Below are 21,546 nucleotides of genomic sequence, written 5' to 3' on the forward strand. Positions count from 1 at the left end.
AAAACAATAGAAATTTATTCGCTCACAGCTCTGAAATCTAGGCATCTGAAATCAAGGTGCTGGCAAGTTTGGTTCTTTAGAAACTCTGAAGGAGAATCTGCTCTATGCCCCCTCCTACCCTCTCTGCTGGTTTCTGGCAATCCTTGGTGTTCCTTAGCTTACAGATACATCACTCCAATCTCTGCCTCTGTCTTCACATGTCTCTTTTCTGTGTGTCTCCGTATTTCTTAAAATCTGCTTCTCCTTATCAGGACAATAGTCATTGGGCCCACCTTAATCCAGCAAGACCTTAACTTAGCTTGATTACATCTGAAAAAACCCTATTTCCAAATAAGGTCACATTCACAGGTATGGCAGGGGGGAGCTGGTGTAGGACTTAACATATCTTTATAGGGGACACAATTTAAGCAAACTGCAATTGCATACTGATGAGGTTTGAGTTTGAGTGACTCTGGAAATTCCTTACCTCCCTTGATTGCTGCATTCCCACTGCATCTGGCTGCTATGAATCGTTAAAATCCTATTTAAATATATTTGTGTCCACTGAGGTTACATGATTGAATTCAAAATCTTTTTCTAAAGGTTACCCTCTCCTTAAAAATCAAACTATCACCTTGATTGCATGTGTGGAGAGACCTAAGTGGAGATACTGGTGAGAAGAGGATCCACAAGGATACTCTTTGAGGCTGCTCACATGTTGACAAGGAGAATGAAGTAATTCACAACTTAATTCAACTCATTTTTCTTAAGTTTTAACAACTTACCAGAGTACATCGTCAGGGGATGTCAAATCAAAAGCACAACTCTCGACACCGTCTTTAAATTTGATGACCTTCGAGTAGATCCAGACAGGCAATGCCAGGATAAAGGAAGCTGCCCAAACGCCCAAATTGATTCGGATGGTCTTGTACCTTGTTCTCCAACTTGTCAGTCGAAATGGTTGGACGAGGGCAAAGTACCTGCAAAAGCAGTCAGGAAGAGTTTTGGAACAATCAATAAAAACATTGAGCTCCAAGGATGAAAGTTCATGACGAGAGTAAATTATTAGCATTATTGTCCTCTCTGAAGCACACCTCTATCAGGGTAAAAGAAAGTTATATTTTTTAAGAGCTGCCTGGTATCTGTAGAGAAAACAATTCTTGACCCTGCAAGTCTGAATAATCCACTCACTGAAATAGCTGTTCCTTCTATGAACACACTGATAATGGCAAAATTCTGCAGTGCACTCTTTACAAAGGCGCTTTTCCTGTAAATGAGACTCTGGAAAACTTTGTCTCTGAATACGGATTTCCTCCAGGAGGAAATGACCCTTTTCCCAGCAAGATTTACTGACACAGAGGCAGGAAGGAGGAAAATGCGGGGCTAAGAGAATCTCTCAGCAGAAAGGGATTCAGGAACATAGAACAAACATTTTGCCCCGATGGCTTTATACTAAAGTCACCACGCTCATGGAGTTTCAGCTCACAGAAGTCACAGTGAGGATGAACAAGTGTGACTAGTATAGACAATGCAAATTCCTTAAGGAACTTAGGCTAGGAGCCAGAGGGAAGAAATGGGCTAATTTCATGGGGAAGCATTTTTCTTTATTTTTTTTTCTTTTCATTTTACAGCCAGGAAAAAAGCGGTAATCATTAATCAAACTTGAAATTCTGACATATCTAATATATTTAGTCCTCCAGCAAATCCAAAGAATTTTTCAGAGCAAAATGAAAACTGAAGAATGAGAAACAAGAGCTCAGATTCAGAAGGAAGGCCTATTTGAAAAAGCACAGCTTTGCTGAGGGCTGGGGGGTGGTGGAGGATAGTATCAGCAGAAATTAAACAAATGTAAAAATGGTTTTTATGGTCACTTAAATTTCTCCAAGTTTTTGTAAAGCTACTTAATGAAGACTCACAAAAATAAAAAAATTTCCTCTTCTTTTGCCCTTTCAATTTTGCACCAGAAGCAGGACATCTGTATTCAGTTAAGGGGCCTTTGGTTGCAGAGAGTGGTTTCTGGCCAGGGCTCCTCAGCTACCCATCCTCTGCACACTGCACATGCATTCCCTGTGGCTAAGGAGAGAAGGGCCTCTTTTCTCCCTGCTGGGGAGGTGGATGCCGTAGTGACTGCATAGCAGCCCAGCCATCAGTTTTACTGGAATTATAGGATGATGAAGTCATGGGATCAAGCAATTAAGGAATCTTCTCTGATAGCATCCCTCCCCAGCTGAAAACCTTTCAATGGTTTTCTATAAATTCTCAGAATTCCTCCCATGTTCCACAGGTCTTTTTTTCCCACCTGGTTCTGCCTGCTGCTCAAGCTGGAGCCTGTGCCAGTCTCTCCCTTGACTTCCTCAAGCTCTTCCCCTTTCAAGGTCAGGTATATGCTGTGCTACCTGCCTGGCAGGATCTGCTTCTGCTTCTTCCTGCTCTTCCTTCAAGACCCTATTTAACTATCTCCCTCTTAGGGAAGACTTGTTTGACCACCCATTCTATACAAGGGACCATGACTGTAAAAGAATATTATAAGGAGACTCTATTTTTCCTTCCTAGTGTGTTATCACTATGTGGAAATAAACATTTACTTGTGGGACTCTTCACTTAATGTCTGTCTATGTCACTAGAATGAAAGCCCCACGAGGGCAGGAGCCTTGACTATTAGTTTAAGGCCACTGTATCCCCTGTGTCCAACAATCTCTGGCATATGGTTCATGCTCAATAAATATTTTTTGAATAAATGAATGAATAAATTGCAAATTTTGGCTCCTACTTACTGACTCCTGATGTTTTAGAGAATTTATTTATAAAAGTAGCCACTAATGAAAGTCTAGGTAGCTTTCATTTGAAAGCAAACATTTTTGACATTTTGGGTGTTTATATATTGTTTTTGTATGGCTATGGAGGTAGGAGCCGACTACTAGATATTCTACACACTTGCAGTTATCACTAATTAGGGAAAGCAAAATGAGTTATTGGAAACACTTGAAATGTATGATCCATTAAATTGGCAATTAAAATGATTTAAATATGTAAACACTAAGGCATACTGATGGCACCGACATTTAGTTATGACCTTACAAAGCAAGCCTCATTTCTCTCTTACAAAATTGCAGATTTTGTTAAACTTTAATGATTTTAGTAGAGTTAGAATTACAAGAAATGTGAGGAAGGTAATGGTTCAGTTTTATAGCCTCTTCATTTGTTTCTTACCACCCGATTTTCCAGAGCGAGGGGAAGGAAAGGGCAGATGTCTTAAATGTGAAATGAAATTTTAGCATGCTATGTCAATTGGATTAAAACCAAACAAAACAAAAGACTACGAGTAAGATACACACGCATGCATGTGTGTACATGTATACATACAGAGAAAAATCTGTCAATATTAAAAAATATACACAGTTTGTCTGTTCCAAGGCAGAAAATGCCCATTCACTTCATTTACAGTAAAAGATTTACAGGAGTATACCCCTCTTTTTTTTTTTTTTTTTCAAAAAAAGGCAATATTCTCCTGCACCCAAGGCACAGTGTATAAAGAAGCTTGTATTATCCCCAAGAATGGGATTACTAGTGGTATGGTCTATACCTTAGGTTGCTTTTCCATAGTGAGCCTGGCCTGTTCAAGGCCCTCTTCCTGGTATTGGAACCCTGACATGTTTATGGGGCTTTTCTCATGACACAGTCACAGTGGCTGGCATCAGCTGAGCTAACTAGACCTATGCAGTATATTGATTTAAAAATGTGCGAATTATAAGTTGAGAAGGAAAGTCTATATTTTGAAAATTCTCTTGCAAAAAAATAAAAGTATATTTAAGATTTTACCATTATTATTCATTTTTGTCAGAGTGAATGATTTATATGAACCTTGTCATTCTTTTTTTGTTCATCTAAAGAATGGCTCATCACTTCCCCACCCAAGAGTCCCATTTGGAAGGGTGAAAGAGGCAGGGTTCAGGAAGATTTCTGGATGGACCCGGGGAAATTTAACATACCCTTCAAGACATTCATTCATTCATTCATCAATATTTTTTTAGCACCTGAGTGCCAGGCAGTGTTACACACACATTTATGATATATTGATGGACAAAGACCTGCCTTTGGGGAATTTACATTTGAGGTGCAAGGGAACTAGACAATAAATCACACACACACACATGCACACACACACACGTGATTTATGTAATATATTTGAATCAAAGGAAAAAGACAGTAGATCAGAGAAAGGAGGATTAAATGTGTTGGGCTGGGGTTGGGTTGGGAAGAAGGCAGATGGAGATTTTAAGTGGGTTGTTCTGAAAGACAGAGTAACACTGTTGGAAGTACTATGGTTGTCTTTAGGCCCTGTTTCTGTTTGAGGTGAGCTGTTAGGACCTGGTGTGGACATTCTGGCATCTGGATAATGCAGGGCACATCCTAGCTTGCATGCTTCCTAGACAGGCCAGAGATTGAAGCAGTTACAACTACCTGCCATCTCTAGAGTCAGATGATTTGGGTCTGAACTGGATTCTATCACTTATGGGCTCAATAAGTACTCACTATCACCATCATCTCCTCAAATAACATTAGCTTACATGGATGGTGAAAGGGGCTATGGCACATTCCAGGACATAGTAGTATACATTTCTAATAATATAAAATGACAGCATTTGTATTAACCAATCACAATAATGTTTGTGAAAGATGATCTTCTTGGCACTGGGAAATTGCTTCATGGTCATATAAGAACCTCTATTTACTCCACTGATTCCTTAGAGCTATGAGGCAATAACAAGTGTATGAGACAGTGGACATATCAGAAATAGCCTTGGACAGAGACTAAGGAAACCTACTTTAATTCTTGGCTCTGCTGCTAATTCTCTATGTGCTTCTAGCAGATCTCCTCACCTCTTTGGGCCTCAGCTTCCTTACTGTGAAATTGATGGGGGGAATTCATTCTGGTTTCTAATATTTCACGGTTTTGTGATTTTTTTTCATGCAGTGAATTGCAAATAAAACTGAGTTGAAAAGAATGATTAGAAAAAAGGAGATTTTTGTGTTTTATGTTTTCCATTAAAAATAGACCTCTGTGAAAGTTGAACAAAATATTCTTAAGTAATCAATCCTACAATGAAACAAGCAAAGGAAGAAAAGCTTTGCTGTTATAAACCAAAACTGATGTTGGAATTGGAATGAGCTTGGGGAAGCGCAGGCACCTCTGAATTATATTAAGATATTTCAAAGTCCTTCACTTACCTGTCCACACTCATTACAGTCATGATGGCACTACAGGCAAATTGGTTACAAGTATCCAGGGATGTGATGATGGTGCAGAGAGGCCCCCCAAATACCCACTCTCCCCCTCGGGCCCACTGGTGAATAAGAAAAGGCATTCCAACGATGTGGACCAAATCAGCCACAGCCAGGTTGCAGATATAGATGTCAGGGACTGTTTTTTTTCTGGACCTGAAAGAGATAGAGGAAACTGAGGTTTGACATTGAATGTATACAGACTATTCAATACATGCTACCTGATACAATTTTTAATTGCCATAATGCATTTTAAAATGTTAAAGGAAACCTACACAAATGCATAGAGGAAATGCCTAGTCTTGTGTATATTTAAGCATTTTGAACTATTTATTTGATAACTTACTGTGGTGGTTTAAAAATATGTCCACAAAATCTTTGATATTCCTTTCAATAGGTATAGCCTAATTCCCTCTCTCTCTTTTTTTTTCAATTCCCTCTCTTTGAGTGTTGACCTTATTAACTTGCTTCTAACAATGAGAATATGGCAGAAGTCACAGTGTATGACTTTGAAATTGGGTCACAAAGTTATTGTAGGGTTTTCTCTTTGCTCTCTATTGGATTGCTCTCCCTGGTGGAAGCCTGTTGCCATCTTGTGAGGATACTCAAGCAACACTATGGAGAGGTCCACGTTGAGAGGAGCTGAAGCTCCAGTCAACAACCAGTCAGTACCAGCTTTCAAGGTATGGGAATGAGCTACCTTGGAAGTAGATCCTCCAGCTGCAGCCAAGCCTTCAGATGACTGTAACCCTGGAAGACAGCTTGATGGCAACTTTATGACAGCTCATGAGCCAGAACCAACCAGCTAAGCTGCTGCTGAATCCATGACCACTGGACACACATGAGACAGTAAACGTTTATTGTTTCAATCCGGTATGTTTGGGGTAATTTTTTAATGCAGCAACAAGTTATACCAACTTTAAATACACTCAGACAAAAGATTTAGTCTTTACTCATTCCTAGTATTTAAAACAGCTGAAGACTGAAAATAAATGATTTCTGTTGTCTAATGCTTTTTTTTTTCCTGTTGTAGCTTAGGCCATTGTTAAGATTTCAACAATGACTTAGAAATATTCCAGTAAAATCTAACAAATAGCAAAGACTATTAATAAAGACCCTGAGATCCAGACAGAGAGAGTCATCTGAAAAGAGGGAGCTGGTAGATGGCACTGAGAATGATGTTATGTCTCCTGTGGGGAGCTGGGGGTGGGAGAAGTGAATTCAGTGCTATCTAGAAGTGGCCTTCTCATCAGCAGGTGAAATACATTTCTGAGAGCAGAAATTTAAAATTCAGTTGGTTCCTCTTTCAAGGAGCTGGCACATTCAATAATAAACAGGTATCATCTTTATCTGGGAGATGCTGTTTATTAATTCAACAAACATTTTGTTGAGCACTAATTACATGGCAGGCATAATACTGTGCTCTAAGGCTGTAAAGCTAAACCATGTATAAACCCTGTCATCAAGGAGCTTATAGTCTAGACTTGCATAAATAAATGATCACATTACAATTTGATGAGAGAAAACTAGAGACAAGTACAAGGTCAAGAAGCACAAAGAAGGGGCCCTCTCCTTTTTCTTGGGCACAGTCAAGACAGGTTTCTTGGCAGATGTGGACAAATAAGAATTTAAAGAGCATATAAGAACCAGTCCTAAGATTATGCCACAATTGCTAGTTTTCTCCTATTTCTTTTTTTTTTAATTTATTTTTTATTATTATTATACTTTAAGTTCTAGGGTACATGTGCATATCGTGCAGGTATGTTACATATGTATACTTGTGACATGTTGCTGTGCTGCACCCATCAACTCGTCAGCACCCATCAACTCATCATTTACATCAGGTATAACTCCCAATGCAATCCCTCCCCCCTCCCCCCTCCCCATGATAGGCCCCGGTGTGTGATGTTCCCCTTCCTGAGTCCAAGTGATCTCATTGTTCAGTTCCCACCTATGAGTGAGAACATGCGGTGTTTGGTTTTCTGTTCTTGTGATAGTTTGCTAAGAATGATGGATTCCAGCTGCATCCATGTCCCTACAAAGGACACAAACTCATCCTTTTTTATGGCTGCATAGTATTCCATGGTGTATATGCTCCTATTTCAGGGCTAATGCTCTGCTGTTTGGAAGCTCGTGTGTGTCTTTATTATTCATTGGCTACAACTTCTATAACCTGTGAGCTTCATTTCTCAGCTGTCAGATTCTCATGTGAAACATCAGATTGGGTGAGGCCGTCTCTTCTCCAGGCCTTGGCAGCACCCACTATGTGGGGCAGTTACTGCCATGGAGTCCTCATTCAGCAACCATACTGTATGCATTGTTGCTGCCACTAAAAAAACAGGTTGGTTCCTTGCTCTCAGGAACTTAGTGCCTCACACCAGAATGACCAAGAGGGAGAGATGACATGAAGAAAAGATCATGTCAAACAAAAGACCAGCCAGCTGACTGTCCTTGGTCTCTCATCCCCTGTCCTCTCCAGGCCATTAGAGTGGGAAATGGAGAGGGGATAGAGAAGAGGGACAGATATTAGCAGTCAGATAGAAAGAGCTCCAAACTAAAAAAAAAAAAAAAGACAAAAAAAAAATCGTAAATCTTGGTCTATAAATAGACGTTATTTGCATGTGAATTGGGATATAAACCATAAGCAGTTGCTTAGGTCTCAATTGCAGCAATTAGATCCATGGCCCTTGTTTTTCTCTAGAGGGGTACCCATCATTTACTGATAATGAATTATGGTAATTATATTGTGGAGACAGTGCAGGCCATTAACTGCCAATTTAAAATAATTAAATAAAAGTGTGTCTCGATATTCTGAATAGTACAAAGAGAATTCTGAAGCAATTGATAAATTTATCTGGACATAAGTTACTAGGGCAATATAAATAACACATTATATTTATTATTGTCTTCTTTACTGAAAGCAACAGCATCGAAATTAAAAACAAATAGAAATTGTAAAATTTCTAACTATATAAATTATATCCCATTTTAGGTCTAATTTATCTTCAGATTTCCTGATGTCAGACTTCATGAGATTTATGTTTCTTATGATGCAAACATTTAAAATAAAATACAAAGACTTGTGATAATTTTGGCTAACATGTGTTCCATATGGTTAAAGTGGTCATATCTAATGCTCATTAATTTGAGGAATGACAAAATAAATTACGGTATTCTACACTACCACACTCAATAGGATATAGCTGTTATAAGTCATAGTTTGAAAGAATATTTAATCACATTGGAAAAAAAAGAAAGAATACTCGTGTAGAGCATGACTCTAAATTTATTTAAACATTTGTTAAAAAATTTGCAGGAACAATATGTCAAGTGATCACAGTGATCATCTATTTGGTAGTAGTATGACTGATTTTTTTACTTTACTGTTTGCATTTTCTGACAATTTTTCAAAATTTCTATTAAAACCATGCTTACCTTTTGCAATCAGAAATAACAACATATGATATGGATTCAGTAAAACTAACAAAACACAACACTACGCATGTAGGCTGCTGTGCTTGTCATTCGCTAGCCTGTCCTCAGGCCCCTTTGCCAACTGGCTTCTGATTAGGTTTGGCCAATCAGAAGCACTGGTGGGAACTGGAGAGTAAGGAGGAGAAGAGAAGCCAGAATGTAGCCCTCACTCCATGATCCAAGATACCAGTGGGGCTCCAGCTCCCACCAGGCAGCCCAGACTGCGGAGGGCTGTAAAACCTCTTTCTCCCTTTCTCCCTCCAGCTTGGGGCAGGGAGAGGAAGGTGGTGTTGGGGTGAGGGATGGGGTAGGGTGTAGAACTGGCTTCCTGCTCTTGTTAATCTCTGGGTTGCCTCACCATCCTGTCTGGCATTTAACTCTAGTTGAATTAAATTGCTATCATGAGCCAATGCCAATGGATTAGTAGTCATTTCCTGAAGCACTTTGCTGTGAAGAATTCTGAGTCCTCACACAGGACAGACCTATACAAAACAGATGCTACACAGGACAGACCTGTGTGATTAGAGATGACTGCTAAGGGTGAGAGAGTTTACAGTAGAGTCACATATTTGCCAACCCTTCCCTACACAGATAGAGTGATATAGTGGAAAGGTAACTTAATTGGGAATTTTATTTTCATTTCTATGCCCTCACTCATTGTGTCGTTAGGCAAGCCACTCAACTTCTTTAGATTCCCAAGCCGGCTTAGCATATTGGCCAACTGGACCACAGATCTGAACAAATGTGGTTGCAAGGTACTCTGGCATCTAAAACATATCTGTGCAGCCAAGGGTATGGGTCAATTCCAACAAAAGTCTGTGTATGGCTGACATTTGGAATGGTAGAGGGCTGGGTCAGAGGGAGCTGTTAGTTATTATTTAATCTGGGTTGGGAAAAAAGAGACCTGTGTTCTAAAACATTTCCCATCCCTGTCAGCAACTGGAATTCTGCCATTAGACAGTATTCCTCTAGGTTAATACATTTATTAACCTCTGTTTGTAACCTCTGTTTCATGATTTCATGACTTAGTATTAATTAGTTGACCTGACAGGCAGATGAAGGCAGGAAGTGACAAAATGGGAACTCTTTATTTTTGGAGGATAGGGCACCTTTTATAGAGACTCTGCCCACTTGAAGGGAATCTATCAGTAAACAGAAGGAAGATGTGTTCAGAAGGTGGATGTGGGGGTCTGATAAAAAAAAAAGTCAGTGCCTTTATTGAAGGACAGGTGATTCCCAGGGCCTGCTGTGCCTGTGGAGAATAGTTGAGTAATGGGGTTGAGTTCATTAATCGGTTTCCTGGGAACACAAGAGGAAAATATTATAATTGGCTCAATTTTCTGCCTACCTTTTCTAAACTGGCTTCTTTTGACCTGCTACAAATTTAATGTACAACAGACTAGTGATGATCTGGCCTCATTATTTTAAAGTCACCCTCCTAATACACAAGTTGCTTCTTGCTTTTACAAAAGGCACATAGAACATCTTATTATTGAAGCTCCACCTTCCTTAAACATATTTATTTTATATATGTTTCTAGTCTTCATTTGGCAAAGTCAGAAATTGGTTCATTGCTTGCTTATGACTCTTAGTTCTATTGATGAACACTGGTTTTGATACAATTACTACCATAAAAGGAAAAGTCATTAAATCTTGTTTAAATGTTATTTATTTCTCCTTATTGTTACTGTAGTCTTAATATTTTATTTAATTCACCTGTCTGTTCAGAAAGTAACAAAAGATCATGGCAAAGCAGGGTGAAAACATTAATACAAATTGCCTTAAAATATTTAGAGAGCAATTTGCAAAATGTTGATACATTCCTAGCCAACTAACTAAATAAATAAATGTAAGTTGCTTTTAAATGACTTTTGAAAGATTAATGAAGTTTTGGCGAGCAATTTGCAAGGAAAAGTGTTAAAATCTTAGCAAAAAAATTAAAACTGTTGTTTTAATTAAAAGTTGTTCCCTATACTTTTTGAAAGATTAAAATATTTATTTTAAAAGCTCCATTAGCATTTCTTTATCTAATGTATATTCTCACGTTATGTATAAAATGATAATATGAAGAAATGATAGATTTTTCACAATAATGCAAACGAATTGGTCCATATAATGACTCAAGTGTTTTTTTCCCCAGTTAAATGATGGTTGACTTCATGTTGAAAATCTGTTTCCATAAATCATAGCTCAGAATTTACTTTTAGAAGAGTTCACATTGCACATGTCTTCCTTTTTTTCAACTTTGTCTCTGTATAAGTAGACGGGATTAAGCTGTTATCTACTGGTATAAATTGAGGGGTCCAAGAAATTTCTCTGGCTCAAAACATCTCTTCAACAGCTTGTCACAAGGCCTGGAATCCCACACTGCAAAGGTTTTGCATATAAAAGCCACCTGTGAAAATGCAAACATTTCAGAAGGGCTAAGACCTAATAAGGACTTGGTTTTTCAATGGTGGTACCAAGGCTTTTGGGTGTAGGACACACTATATGTATCTGTAGAAGAGCAGGGCAGAAATACTGGAGGCCATGAGGGAGAGATGGAAGGAGAACTGGGCAGGTCCAACAGGCCAACAGGAGGGAGCTAGAAATATTCTCAAGTATCTGGCTATTAACTCTCTACTCAGCACTATTGCCTCTTTGAGGCTCCCTAAGAATATTTGATTACTTCCATTTTCTTTCCTGGAACTCATCTGAGCCATCTTTTTCCCCCCGCAATTGATTGTTTTTATTGTCTTTCTTGTATTATTTTTCAAATTATTCCATGAATTTAAATCTCATCTTCTCCACTAGAATACGAACTTTTTAAACAGATGCTGCTTTTTTTTTTTTTTTTTTTTTTTGATATTTTCATACACCCTAGGGCAATGCAGGGCATGCAATAGGTATTTACTAATATATATTGAATGGACATTCTTCTAGCACTTAAAGAAAAGTTTAAAATGCTTGATATTCACAAATGGCTTTACAGGACACAATAAGGAATGCCTGAATTTATTAAGAGTAGAATCCCTATGTACTAAATAAATCTTCAGCTGTGACTGGTATAAAAAATACCATTGATCCTCTAGTTCTAACTGCAGAGAGAGCGAAAATGAAAGTTTGAGAGAGGGCTGGCTGATGAGACGCCACCCGGAGAAGTGACAAGTTATGAGTCTCCTCGGGGTGATGAGCACCATCTGCATGACCATCCTGAGGGCTCCTCTTGCTCTCAATTAAGGCTGTGAGGATTCTTTTATCTTTATGGCAAATCCAACAACTGTCTCTATAATTTTGATGACCTCTTTGTTTTCATTAGCTGTGGAGGAAATAGCCTAGAATTTGGAATAAGATCTGAGTTCAATTGCCAGGATTGCTACTTACTAGCTCTGTGATGCTGGACCAGTTATTTACTCATCTGAGCCTCTTTTCTTAAATATATAGTACTGTATATATAATAGTACTGCTACATATATAGTACTATATAATGTACTATATATAATGTACTATATATAGTGTATATATGTACTATATATATAAGTACTATATAATGCTATATAGTACTAGTATAATAATAGTACTGCTGTGCTTTTTAGTGTAGTATGTTCCACAAAAGTTTTTTGCGGTTATGTGTTAATATGATGCTGAAAACACCTATTAGGTAGTACAGGTTGGGCATCCCTAACTTGGAAATCCAAAATCTGAAATGCTCTAAAATCTGAAAGTTTTTGAGGAATAACATGACTCTTCAAGTGGAACATTCCACACCTGACCTCATTTGATGGGTTGCAGTCAAAATGCTGCTGCACAACACACAGCATTTCCAAGGGAAAAATGACCCTCCCAGCCCCCTTCAGCTGCTGTTGTTTCGCAGCTGGTGCCGGTGTTCTGGTGATGTTACTGGGCTGCTTAGTTGCCCTGAACACATTATTTTTCACTGTATTAGTGGTATTAATGGCCATATTTTTTACTGCTAAGTACCGTTGTGTGAATAAGTTTAAGAAAGTGATTGTTCATTGGTTAGATGTAAATCGGGAGTCAGGAATGATGGTGATGCCAGACAACCACAGATGTCCACATTGGTGGCAGAGAGAGTGATGACTTTACTATCTGATGGTTTGGTTTACAAAAATTTGTCTCATGCATAAAATTATTAAAATTATTACATAAAGTTACTTTCAGGCTTTGTGTATAAGGTGTAAATGAGACATAATGAATTTTGTGTTTAGACTTGGTCCCTTCTCCAGGATATCTCATTATGCATATACAAACAGTGCAAAATCCAGAAAAATCTGAAATCTGAACCACTTCTGGTCCCAAGCATTTTGGATAAGGGATATTAAACCTGCAGTCTAGGATATCTTTTATAACATATGAATATGCACAAACATTTTAAAAATGGCAATTTTAAGTATAATCAGAAACTAGGAAAAAAAGTTAACATCCTATAGTTATTAAAACTAGCAAAACTTATATGTGAAAATCAAGATAGCAAATATACCAAGTAGTTATAGGGCTTGTGTGCACTAATTCTGAATCCATTTTATCAAGTCCCTAGAAAACAAATAATCAGTTCTTATTCTCCAAGTAAAACTTTAGTCTCTACTTGAGAGGAGGGAATTACCTGAATTAGGTGAGATACATGGTGCCCATGCAGGAGGTACTGGGGGGCAAATGTCTCTCAGTTTGGTCTATATAGGCTGGTCTACACAAAAGGGAACAGCCCACTACTTATGACTCCCTGCATCTTCTGGTGATCAGATAAAGTCTCTCTTTTGCCCAAGTGAGTAAAAGAATCTCTTTCACCTGCCTAAACAGGTCAGCTTTTTAGGATAATTCTTATTGCTGGAAAATAAAATGTTGCATTGCAGTTTCAAATCTTACCCGGACCCTACCCTTAGAGATTCTGAGTTAATGGGTCTGGGGTGAAACTACATATCAGGAGTTTTTAAAACTCCCCAGGTGATTCTAATATGCAGCTAAGACTGAGAGTCATTGCCCTAAAAATTCACTGACCCAGCAGTAAGCATTGGCCTAGGTCTTAGCATGTTGAGATTTCCAACTGTGATGTTACCTAATGCATGATGAAAGTATCTGTAGAATCTTCATTAATTATCTTAATTATCTTAAGCAAATATTTAAGAAATTGCATTTCATTAAGCAAAATGCTACAGGGGAAAGGATTCATTTAGGGAGCTTTGACTGTAGTTTCCTAAAGTACAGAAGGAAAAAAAAAGGAGCACTTACCTTATTATAGTGAATACAATGAGGATGTTGCCAACCAGCCCTGTTGAACAGATAATCCCAATCATGGAAGGGAGGATGACTGTATCTACAACACTGGCAGTTTGATAAGCAAACTCTTTATTCCAGGATTTGTTTGAAAGTTCGGCAGAGGTGTTCCAACAAGATGAGTGAAATGGATTCATTGTTCATGGACTTCCAGGGATTAAAGCTGTCAAGTAATAGGAAGTGATTTATTTAGTGAACATTCTCTCAATATAACTTCCTTTACCTAATTCAAATAATATTTTTTGGGACCTATTTTTTTAAACCAAGATTCCATGGAACACAGGATTCCAGGTTGAGTATGATTTGTCCCTGTTCATAGTAATCTCACAGATTACCATAAGAGACAGGTAAACAGCAAGTTACAGAACAACATGAGAAGCACCATGATAATCTTTGTATCTTACGACATCTTACTGTACTATATGCTTTGAGCATAGGTGATATTTACCTAGTATATACTGGTCCTGGTTGTTTACAGATCGCTGGTATTCTTATTGGCCTGTAGGTCTGTTCATATTGGCTAGTATTCTTGTAACACTTACGTTGTTAAATATATCCTCTCTGTCTGCTATAAAATGCATGGGATCTACTGAACTCAGATTGTTTAGAAATGGAATGGATAAGACTTCCTGATGTGATTATTGGACTATCCTGAAGCATGAGGAAGAGTTAGCTGAGCAAAGTAGAGTTGTGGGAAGGGAAAAGTGTTGTAGCCAGTGGAGGCACCATGTGCAAAGAAGTATTCAAGGAGAAATGCTCACTGCCAAAAAATAAACAAGTAAATAAAGCCAAATAGAACTAGAAAATTATTTGCTTGATCATCTGTTTTGATAAAAGACGTTTTAAAAATGCCATCTAAGTCTGGTGTTTGGTAATGATAAATTGGATTACTCAGATTAATCTTCCCACTGAAAATAAAATATGCTGGACAAAATATGTGTGTGTGTATTTATATTTATGTATGTCCATGTGTGTGTATACAGCAACTTAAAAATATTCAAGGTCTGAAAAATCAATAGGCCTTCCCTGGCTGGGTTTTGAATGAGATCTTGAAAGGTAAGTGGAATATTGAAGCACCAATGCTATCTTGATTTAGAAGACATTTAGGGATGACATAGCATTTGAAGTCTGGTTCCATGTCTACAAGAAGTCCAGAGAAAAATTAGGGTCCAGGGCCTACTGAGGCTGGGGAATCTTACAGGAGATACACTCCTCTGAGCTGGAGCCTCAGGGGCTTCATGACTAAGTGTATTATATTTGGTCAGATTAAGAAAGTTCCCTTCTATTCCCAGTTCATCAGCAGGTTATTAGTTTAATATTAAAGATGGTTTTTCCATCAATTGAGAGAGTGATGTGATGTTTAAAAAATGTTCTTCATTTTCATTTGGTTCTTTTTCATGTCTGTCACGTTACTTTGATAATTGAATCTCCCCTGAAGAAAACTTTAATTATGAAATGCTGAACATTTCCCTTTCAAAACATGAAAGAATGTCCACTATTACCACTTGTCTTCAATATTGGACTTCTCTAGCACAATGAGGGAAAAAAAATAGGATGTATGAGACTTGGAGAGTAAGAAAGTCTCAGTGTTATTATTGTGCAGCTATAAGAGAATTTAGTAAGTTTGCTGGATATGAAAACAAGCCAAAAAAATTGCATTTCCATATATTTTCTACAAACCATTAGAAAAAGAAGGTTTAAAAGAGTTAACATTTAACTGTTAAAAATATATATACCTAATGCTAAACCCAGCAAAAATATGTAAGAACTCTCCTGGAAAAGTTATAACATTTAACTGATGTTAAAGAACATTTGTAAATGGAGAAAAATACCAAGTTAATGAATTTGAAGACTCATTATTCTATAGATGTCAATTTCCCCCAGATTGACTTATAGATTCAATGCAATTCCAATAAAATTCCAAGTTTTATTGTCTGTGAAAGATGATAACATACTACTTCTGACATAAAAGACTAAGAATAGTAAGTAAACTCTTGAAAAAAGAGAACCAGATAGAAGGGACTTAATTTATTTGATACTAAGACAAATTATAAAGATACAGTAATCTACATAGTGTGATATTTGAATAGGGATAGACAAATAGATCAAGGGAACATTAAAGAGAGCCCCCACACATATACATTACACTTGATACATGAAAAGATGGCACTTTAGAGAAGTGAGGAAAGAATGGACTCTTCCATAAATGATGCTGGGACAACTGCCTATCTAAATAGAAAAAAAAAATCTCACCTATATAAATATATATTATACACACATATACATGAATTCATATATGCTTATACTTATATGCGCATTGATTTAAAATCTATACATACATAAAAATAAACTCCATGTGGCTTAAAAACAAATGTAAAAGGCTTTTAGAAGTGAATATAGAATATCTTTATGTCCTTGGAGTAAAAAATTTCATAAACAAGACACAGAAAACACAGATGTTTAATAAAAACCTGAAAAATTTGATTACAATGAAAAAAAATCTGTTCATTAAAAGACACCATTAAGACAGTAAAATAGGAAATTTCAGACCCTCTTTCTCCCATGGCAACACTGATTCAACAGCCATACATGGAACAATTCCTTTTGTGAGAAACCCAGAAGCCAGTTAAGAAACTTTTGCATCCTAGGCAAAGGGGAAGCCAGCTACATCAAAGCCAGTAGAAGAACCTGTGGCACCCTCTTGCCATAGTATCTCTCTCTGGCACAGTGCCATGTGATTGCGGGGAAACTTCCAGCTCCTGGCTTCTCCCTGGGGAGAGAGAGGAAACTGGAGCATATGTCCATTTTTCTGACTTTCAAGGGGCTTCTTTGGGGACAGGCTTTTGTCTTATCTATCTTAGCGTATTGGCAGGAAATGGCATATTCTGGATAGCTGGGGGCTCCTCAGAAAAAAAGAGCTGGGCAGTGTGCTGCTGCTCCAGAGGACCTGTGGTATAGCTGACAGAGGTCAATGCTGCTTGGCAGTCTCTTCCTTCAAGGAGAGAAGAGTGGAGCATATATGCAGTGTTCTGGCTTTTGGGGGGTTTCCAGAGGTACTGGTTTCTATGTAGTCCAAATTGGGGCACTGATGAGACCTCATGTACTCTGGATGCCTGGAAGGCCACTGGGAACACAAAAAGAGTCGGGTGGCATGCTGCTATTTTGGAGAACCTGTGGTACAAAAGATAGATACCAATGGAGAAAGAAATTACGAGTTCCAGGAAAAAAAATTGGTAAATCTCTCTAATTAGGAACCTAGAAACAGACATCCAGAGGGGACACATCCACAGAAAATGTTTGCGATGTCCCCTGAATCTGTAGCTATGCTGCTTGGTGAAGATGTTTCCCTGTTTGGAGCCAGTCTACAAAGACTGGGAGAGGTAGCTATATTGTTAAAATGTGTAGATACTAATGCAAAATTACAAGGAACACAAAGAAGCAGAGAAAATTGGCCCAATCAAATAAGCCAAGCAAGTTTTCAGAAATTGATACTAAAGAAACAGTTAGATACTAATTGCCTGACAAATAGTTCAAAATAACCACCATAAAGGTGATTGATAAACTCATCAAAACAATACAGGAACAAAATGAGAATTTCAGCAAAGGGATAGAAAATATAAAAAAGAACCAAACAGATTTTGGAGCTGAGAAATTCAAAAATTGAAATGAGGAATTCACTATAAAGTTTCAACAGCAGATTTGATCAAGCAAGAGAGAGAATCAGAAAATTTGAAGACAAGTGATTTGAAATAAAATAGGCAGAGGAGCAAAAAGACACAATAATAATAATAATGAAGGGTAAAAATGGCCTAAAAGGCTACTGGACACCATTGAAAGGATCCATATACATGTTATGGGAATCTCAGAAAAAGAAGAGAAAGAAAGGGACAGAAAGCTTATTTAAAGAAATAATGGTTGAAATCTTCCTAAATATGGGAAGGGAAACGAACACCCAGATTCAAGAAGACCAGCCTACCTCAAATAGGCTACATCCAAAGAAGTCCACAAAGGCAAGAGAAAATTTCAAAAGCAGCAAGAGAAAAATGATTCACTGTGTACAAGGGACTTCCAATACATCTGTTAGGGGATTTCTCAGCAGAAATCTTGAAAGCCAGGAGAGAGGGGGATGATATAGTCACAGTGCTGAAAGAAAAAACTGGCAACCAAGACTACTACGTCCAGCAAAAATATTCTTTGAAAATTAAAGAGAGATAAAGACTTTTTCAGAAAACAAAAGCTCTTCAAGGAGAACTACAAACCACTGCTCAACAAAATAAAAGAGGGCACAAACAAATGGAAGAACATTCCATGCTCATGGATAGGAAGAATCAATATCGTGAAAACGGCCATACTGCCCAAGGTAATTTATAGATTCAATGCCATCCCCATCAAGCTACCAATGACTATCTTCACAGAATTGAGAAAAACTACTTTAAAGTTCATATGGAACCAAAAAAGAGCCTGCATTACCAAGACAATCCTAAACCAAAAGAACAAAGCTGGAGGCATCATGCTACCTGACTTCAAATTATACTACAAGGCTACAGTAACCAAAACATGGTACTGGTACCAAAACAGATATATAGACCAATGGAACACAACAGAGGCCTCAAAAATAATGCCACACCTCTACAACCATCTGATCTATAACAAACCCGACAAAAACAAGCAATGGGGAAAGGATTCTCTATTTAATAAATGGTGTTGGGAAAACTGGCCATATGCAGAAAACTGAAACTGGACCCCTTCCTTACACCTTATACAAAAATTAACTCAAGATGGATTAAAGACTTAAATATAAGACCTAAAACCATAAAACCCTGGAAGAAAACCTAGGCGATATCATTCAGGACACAGACATGGGCAAAAACTTCATGACTAAAACACCAAAAGCAATGGCAACAAAAGCCAAAATTGACAAATGGGATCTAATTAAACTAACGAGCTTCTGCACAGCAAAAGAAACTATCATCAGCGTGAACAGGCAACCTACAGAATGGGAGAAAATTTTTGCAATCTACCCATCTGACAAAGGGCTAATATACAGAATCTACAAAGAACTTAAACAATTTTACAAGAAAAAACAACAACCCCATCAAAAAGTGGGCAAAGGATATGAACATACACTTCTCAAAAGAAGAAAATAAAAGTGTTTTAGGAATGCTTTTTTCTTCAAAAAAGTGTTTTAGGAATGCTCTTCCACTTTTTGCGGGAATGTTAATTAGTTCAACCATTGTGGAAGACAGTGTGGTGATTCTTCAAGGATCTAGAACTAGAAATACCATTTGACCCAGTGATCCCATTACTGGGTATACACCTAAAGGATTATAAATCATTCTACTATGAAGACACATGCACATGTATGTTTACTGTGGCACTATTCACAATAGCAAAGACTTGGAACTAACCCAAATGTCCATCAAGGATAGACTGGATTAAGAAATGTGGCACATATATACCATAGAATACTATGCAGCCATAAAAAAGGATAAGTTCATGTCCTTTGTGGGGACATGGATGAAGCTGGAAACCATCATTCTCAGCAAACCATCACAAGGACAGAAAACTAAACACTGCATGTTCTCATTCATAGGTGGGAGTTGAACAGTGAGAACACAAGGACACAGGGTGGGGGACATCACACACCAGGGCCTGTTGGGGGCTGGGGGCTGGGGGAGGGATAGCATGAGGAGAAATACCTAATGTAAATGTCGAGTTGATGGGTGCAGCAAACCAACATGGCATATGCATACCTATGTAACAAACCTGCACACTGTACACATGTACCCTAGAACTTAAAGTATAATAACAAAAAAATTAGCAAAATCATGTCAAGTATCTTTTCCAACCACAATGGAATGAAATCTATGACAGGAAAACTAGCATGAATTTATTTTTTCTTCCTCACAATTTCACAGAGAGATTTTTTTCTCATGGTATATCATATCAAACTCAGCATATGATTTTTAAAATTTCTTTATTAAGTAAAAATCTTTTACCTTTTCACTGAAAGCACTTTATAGCTTTGCTTTGGCATATCCAAATTGCCAGCATTACTAGTCTTGTGCTTTGGGTCTGTTGTTAAGTAAAATAAGGATTGCTTGAACACAAGGACTGCTATACTGTGACAGTCAGTCTGATAACTGAGACAGCTACTAAGTGACTAGCAGGCAGGTAGCATATGCAGCGAGGTTATGGTAGACAAAGGGATTAATCATGTCTTGGGAGAAATGAAGTTAGATAGTATGAGATTTCACCGTGTTCCAGTAATGGTGCACAATTTAAAACTTACATATTGTTTATTTTGGAAATTTCTATTTATTAGTTTCTAACTGTGGTTGACCACAGGTAACTAAAATCTTGAAAAGTGAAACCACAGATAAGGAAGGGCTAGTGTATGGTCAACTGATCTTCAACAAGGGTACCAAAGTATACAATGGGAAGAGGATAGACTTTTCAACAAATGATGTTGAAAAATCTGGGTATCTACATGCAAAGGAATGAAATTGGACCCTTATCTTTCACTACACACAAAAATTAACTCAAAATAGTTTAAAGACTTAAATGTATGACCAGAAATGGTAAAACTCGTAGAAGAAAACATAGGGGAAATCTTCATGACATTGGTTTTGACAATAATTTCTTGGATGTGATATCAAAAACACAGGTAAGAAAAGCAAAAATAGATAACGAGTCTACCTTCAACTAAAAAGCTTCTGAACAGCAAAGGAAACAACAGAGTCTAACTACATCTGAGAGAATGGGAGAAAAATTTGCAAACCACAATTCTGATAAATGGTTACTATCCAAAATATAGAAGGAACTCCTATAACTTAATATGGATAGCAAATAAGCAAATAACTCGATTTAAAAAATGGGCAAGTAACCTGAACAGACATTTATCCAAAGAAGACATAGAAATGGCCAACAGATACAGGAAAAGATGCTCAATGTCACTAATCAGGGAAATACAAATAAAAACCACAATGAGCTATCACCTCATCCCTGTTAGGATGACCATTACTAACAAACAATAAAAACATACAAATGACAATTTAAAAAAGTGACAAAACAAAAAACCCAGAAAATAAGCATTGAGGATGTGGAAAAATTGGAACTCTTGTGTACTGTTGGTAGGAATGTAAAATAGCGTAACCACTATGGAAAACAGTGTGGAGGTTCCTCAAGTCAACAGATAGAAACCACCTTAATGAACACTGATAGATAAATGTATAAACAAAGTTTACACATACAATGGAATATTATTCAGCCATAAAATTTTTTTTTTTTTTTTAATTTATTTATTATTATTATACTGTAAGTTGTAGGGTACATGTGCATAACGTGCAGGTTTGTTACATATGTATACTTGTGCCTTGTTGGTGTGCTGCACCCATCAACTCGTCATTTACATCAGGTATAACTCCCAATGCAATCCCTCCCCCCGCCCCCCTCCCCATGATAGGCCCCGGTGTGTGATGTTCCCCTTCCCGAGTCCAAGTGATCTCATTGTTCAGTTCCCACCTATGAGTGAGAACA

General features: G+C 37.6%; 1 protein-coding gene across 2 annotated transcripts in view; it reads right to left on the reverse strand.

Moving 5' to 3' along the window:
• The window catches only part of MCHR2 (melanin concentrating hormone receptor 2), a 75,453-nt gene that overhangs the window by 15,331 nt on the left and 38,576 nt on the right, over window positions 1–21,546 (reverse strand). For both annotated transcript variants that reach the window (XM_025383637.1, XM_025383638.1), the window contains exons 2-4: window positions 13,963–14,170; window positions 5,209–5,418; window positions 765–959 (exon numbers count right to left, since the gene is read on the reverse strand). In XM_025383637.1, coding sequence (XP_025239422.1) covers window positions 765–959; window positions 5,209–5,418; window positions 13,963–14,144 — 587 coding nt within the window. In that variant the 5' untranslated portion in view covers window positions 14,145–14,170. The remainder of the gene's footprint in view (window positions 1–764; window positions 960–5,208; window positions 5,419–13,962; window positions 14,171–21,546) is intronic.

This window comes from Theropithecus gelada, chromosome 4 (assembly GCF_003255815.1).
Source record: "Theropithecus gelada isolate Dixy chromosome 4, Tgel_1.0, whole genome shotgun sequence".
In the NCBI taxonomy this organism is placed as follows: domain Eukaryota; kingdom Metazoa; phylum Chordata; class Mammalia; order Primates; family Cercopithecidae; genus Theropithecus; species Theropithecus gelada.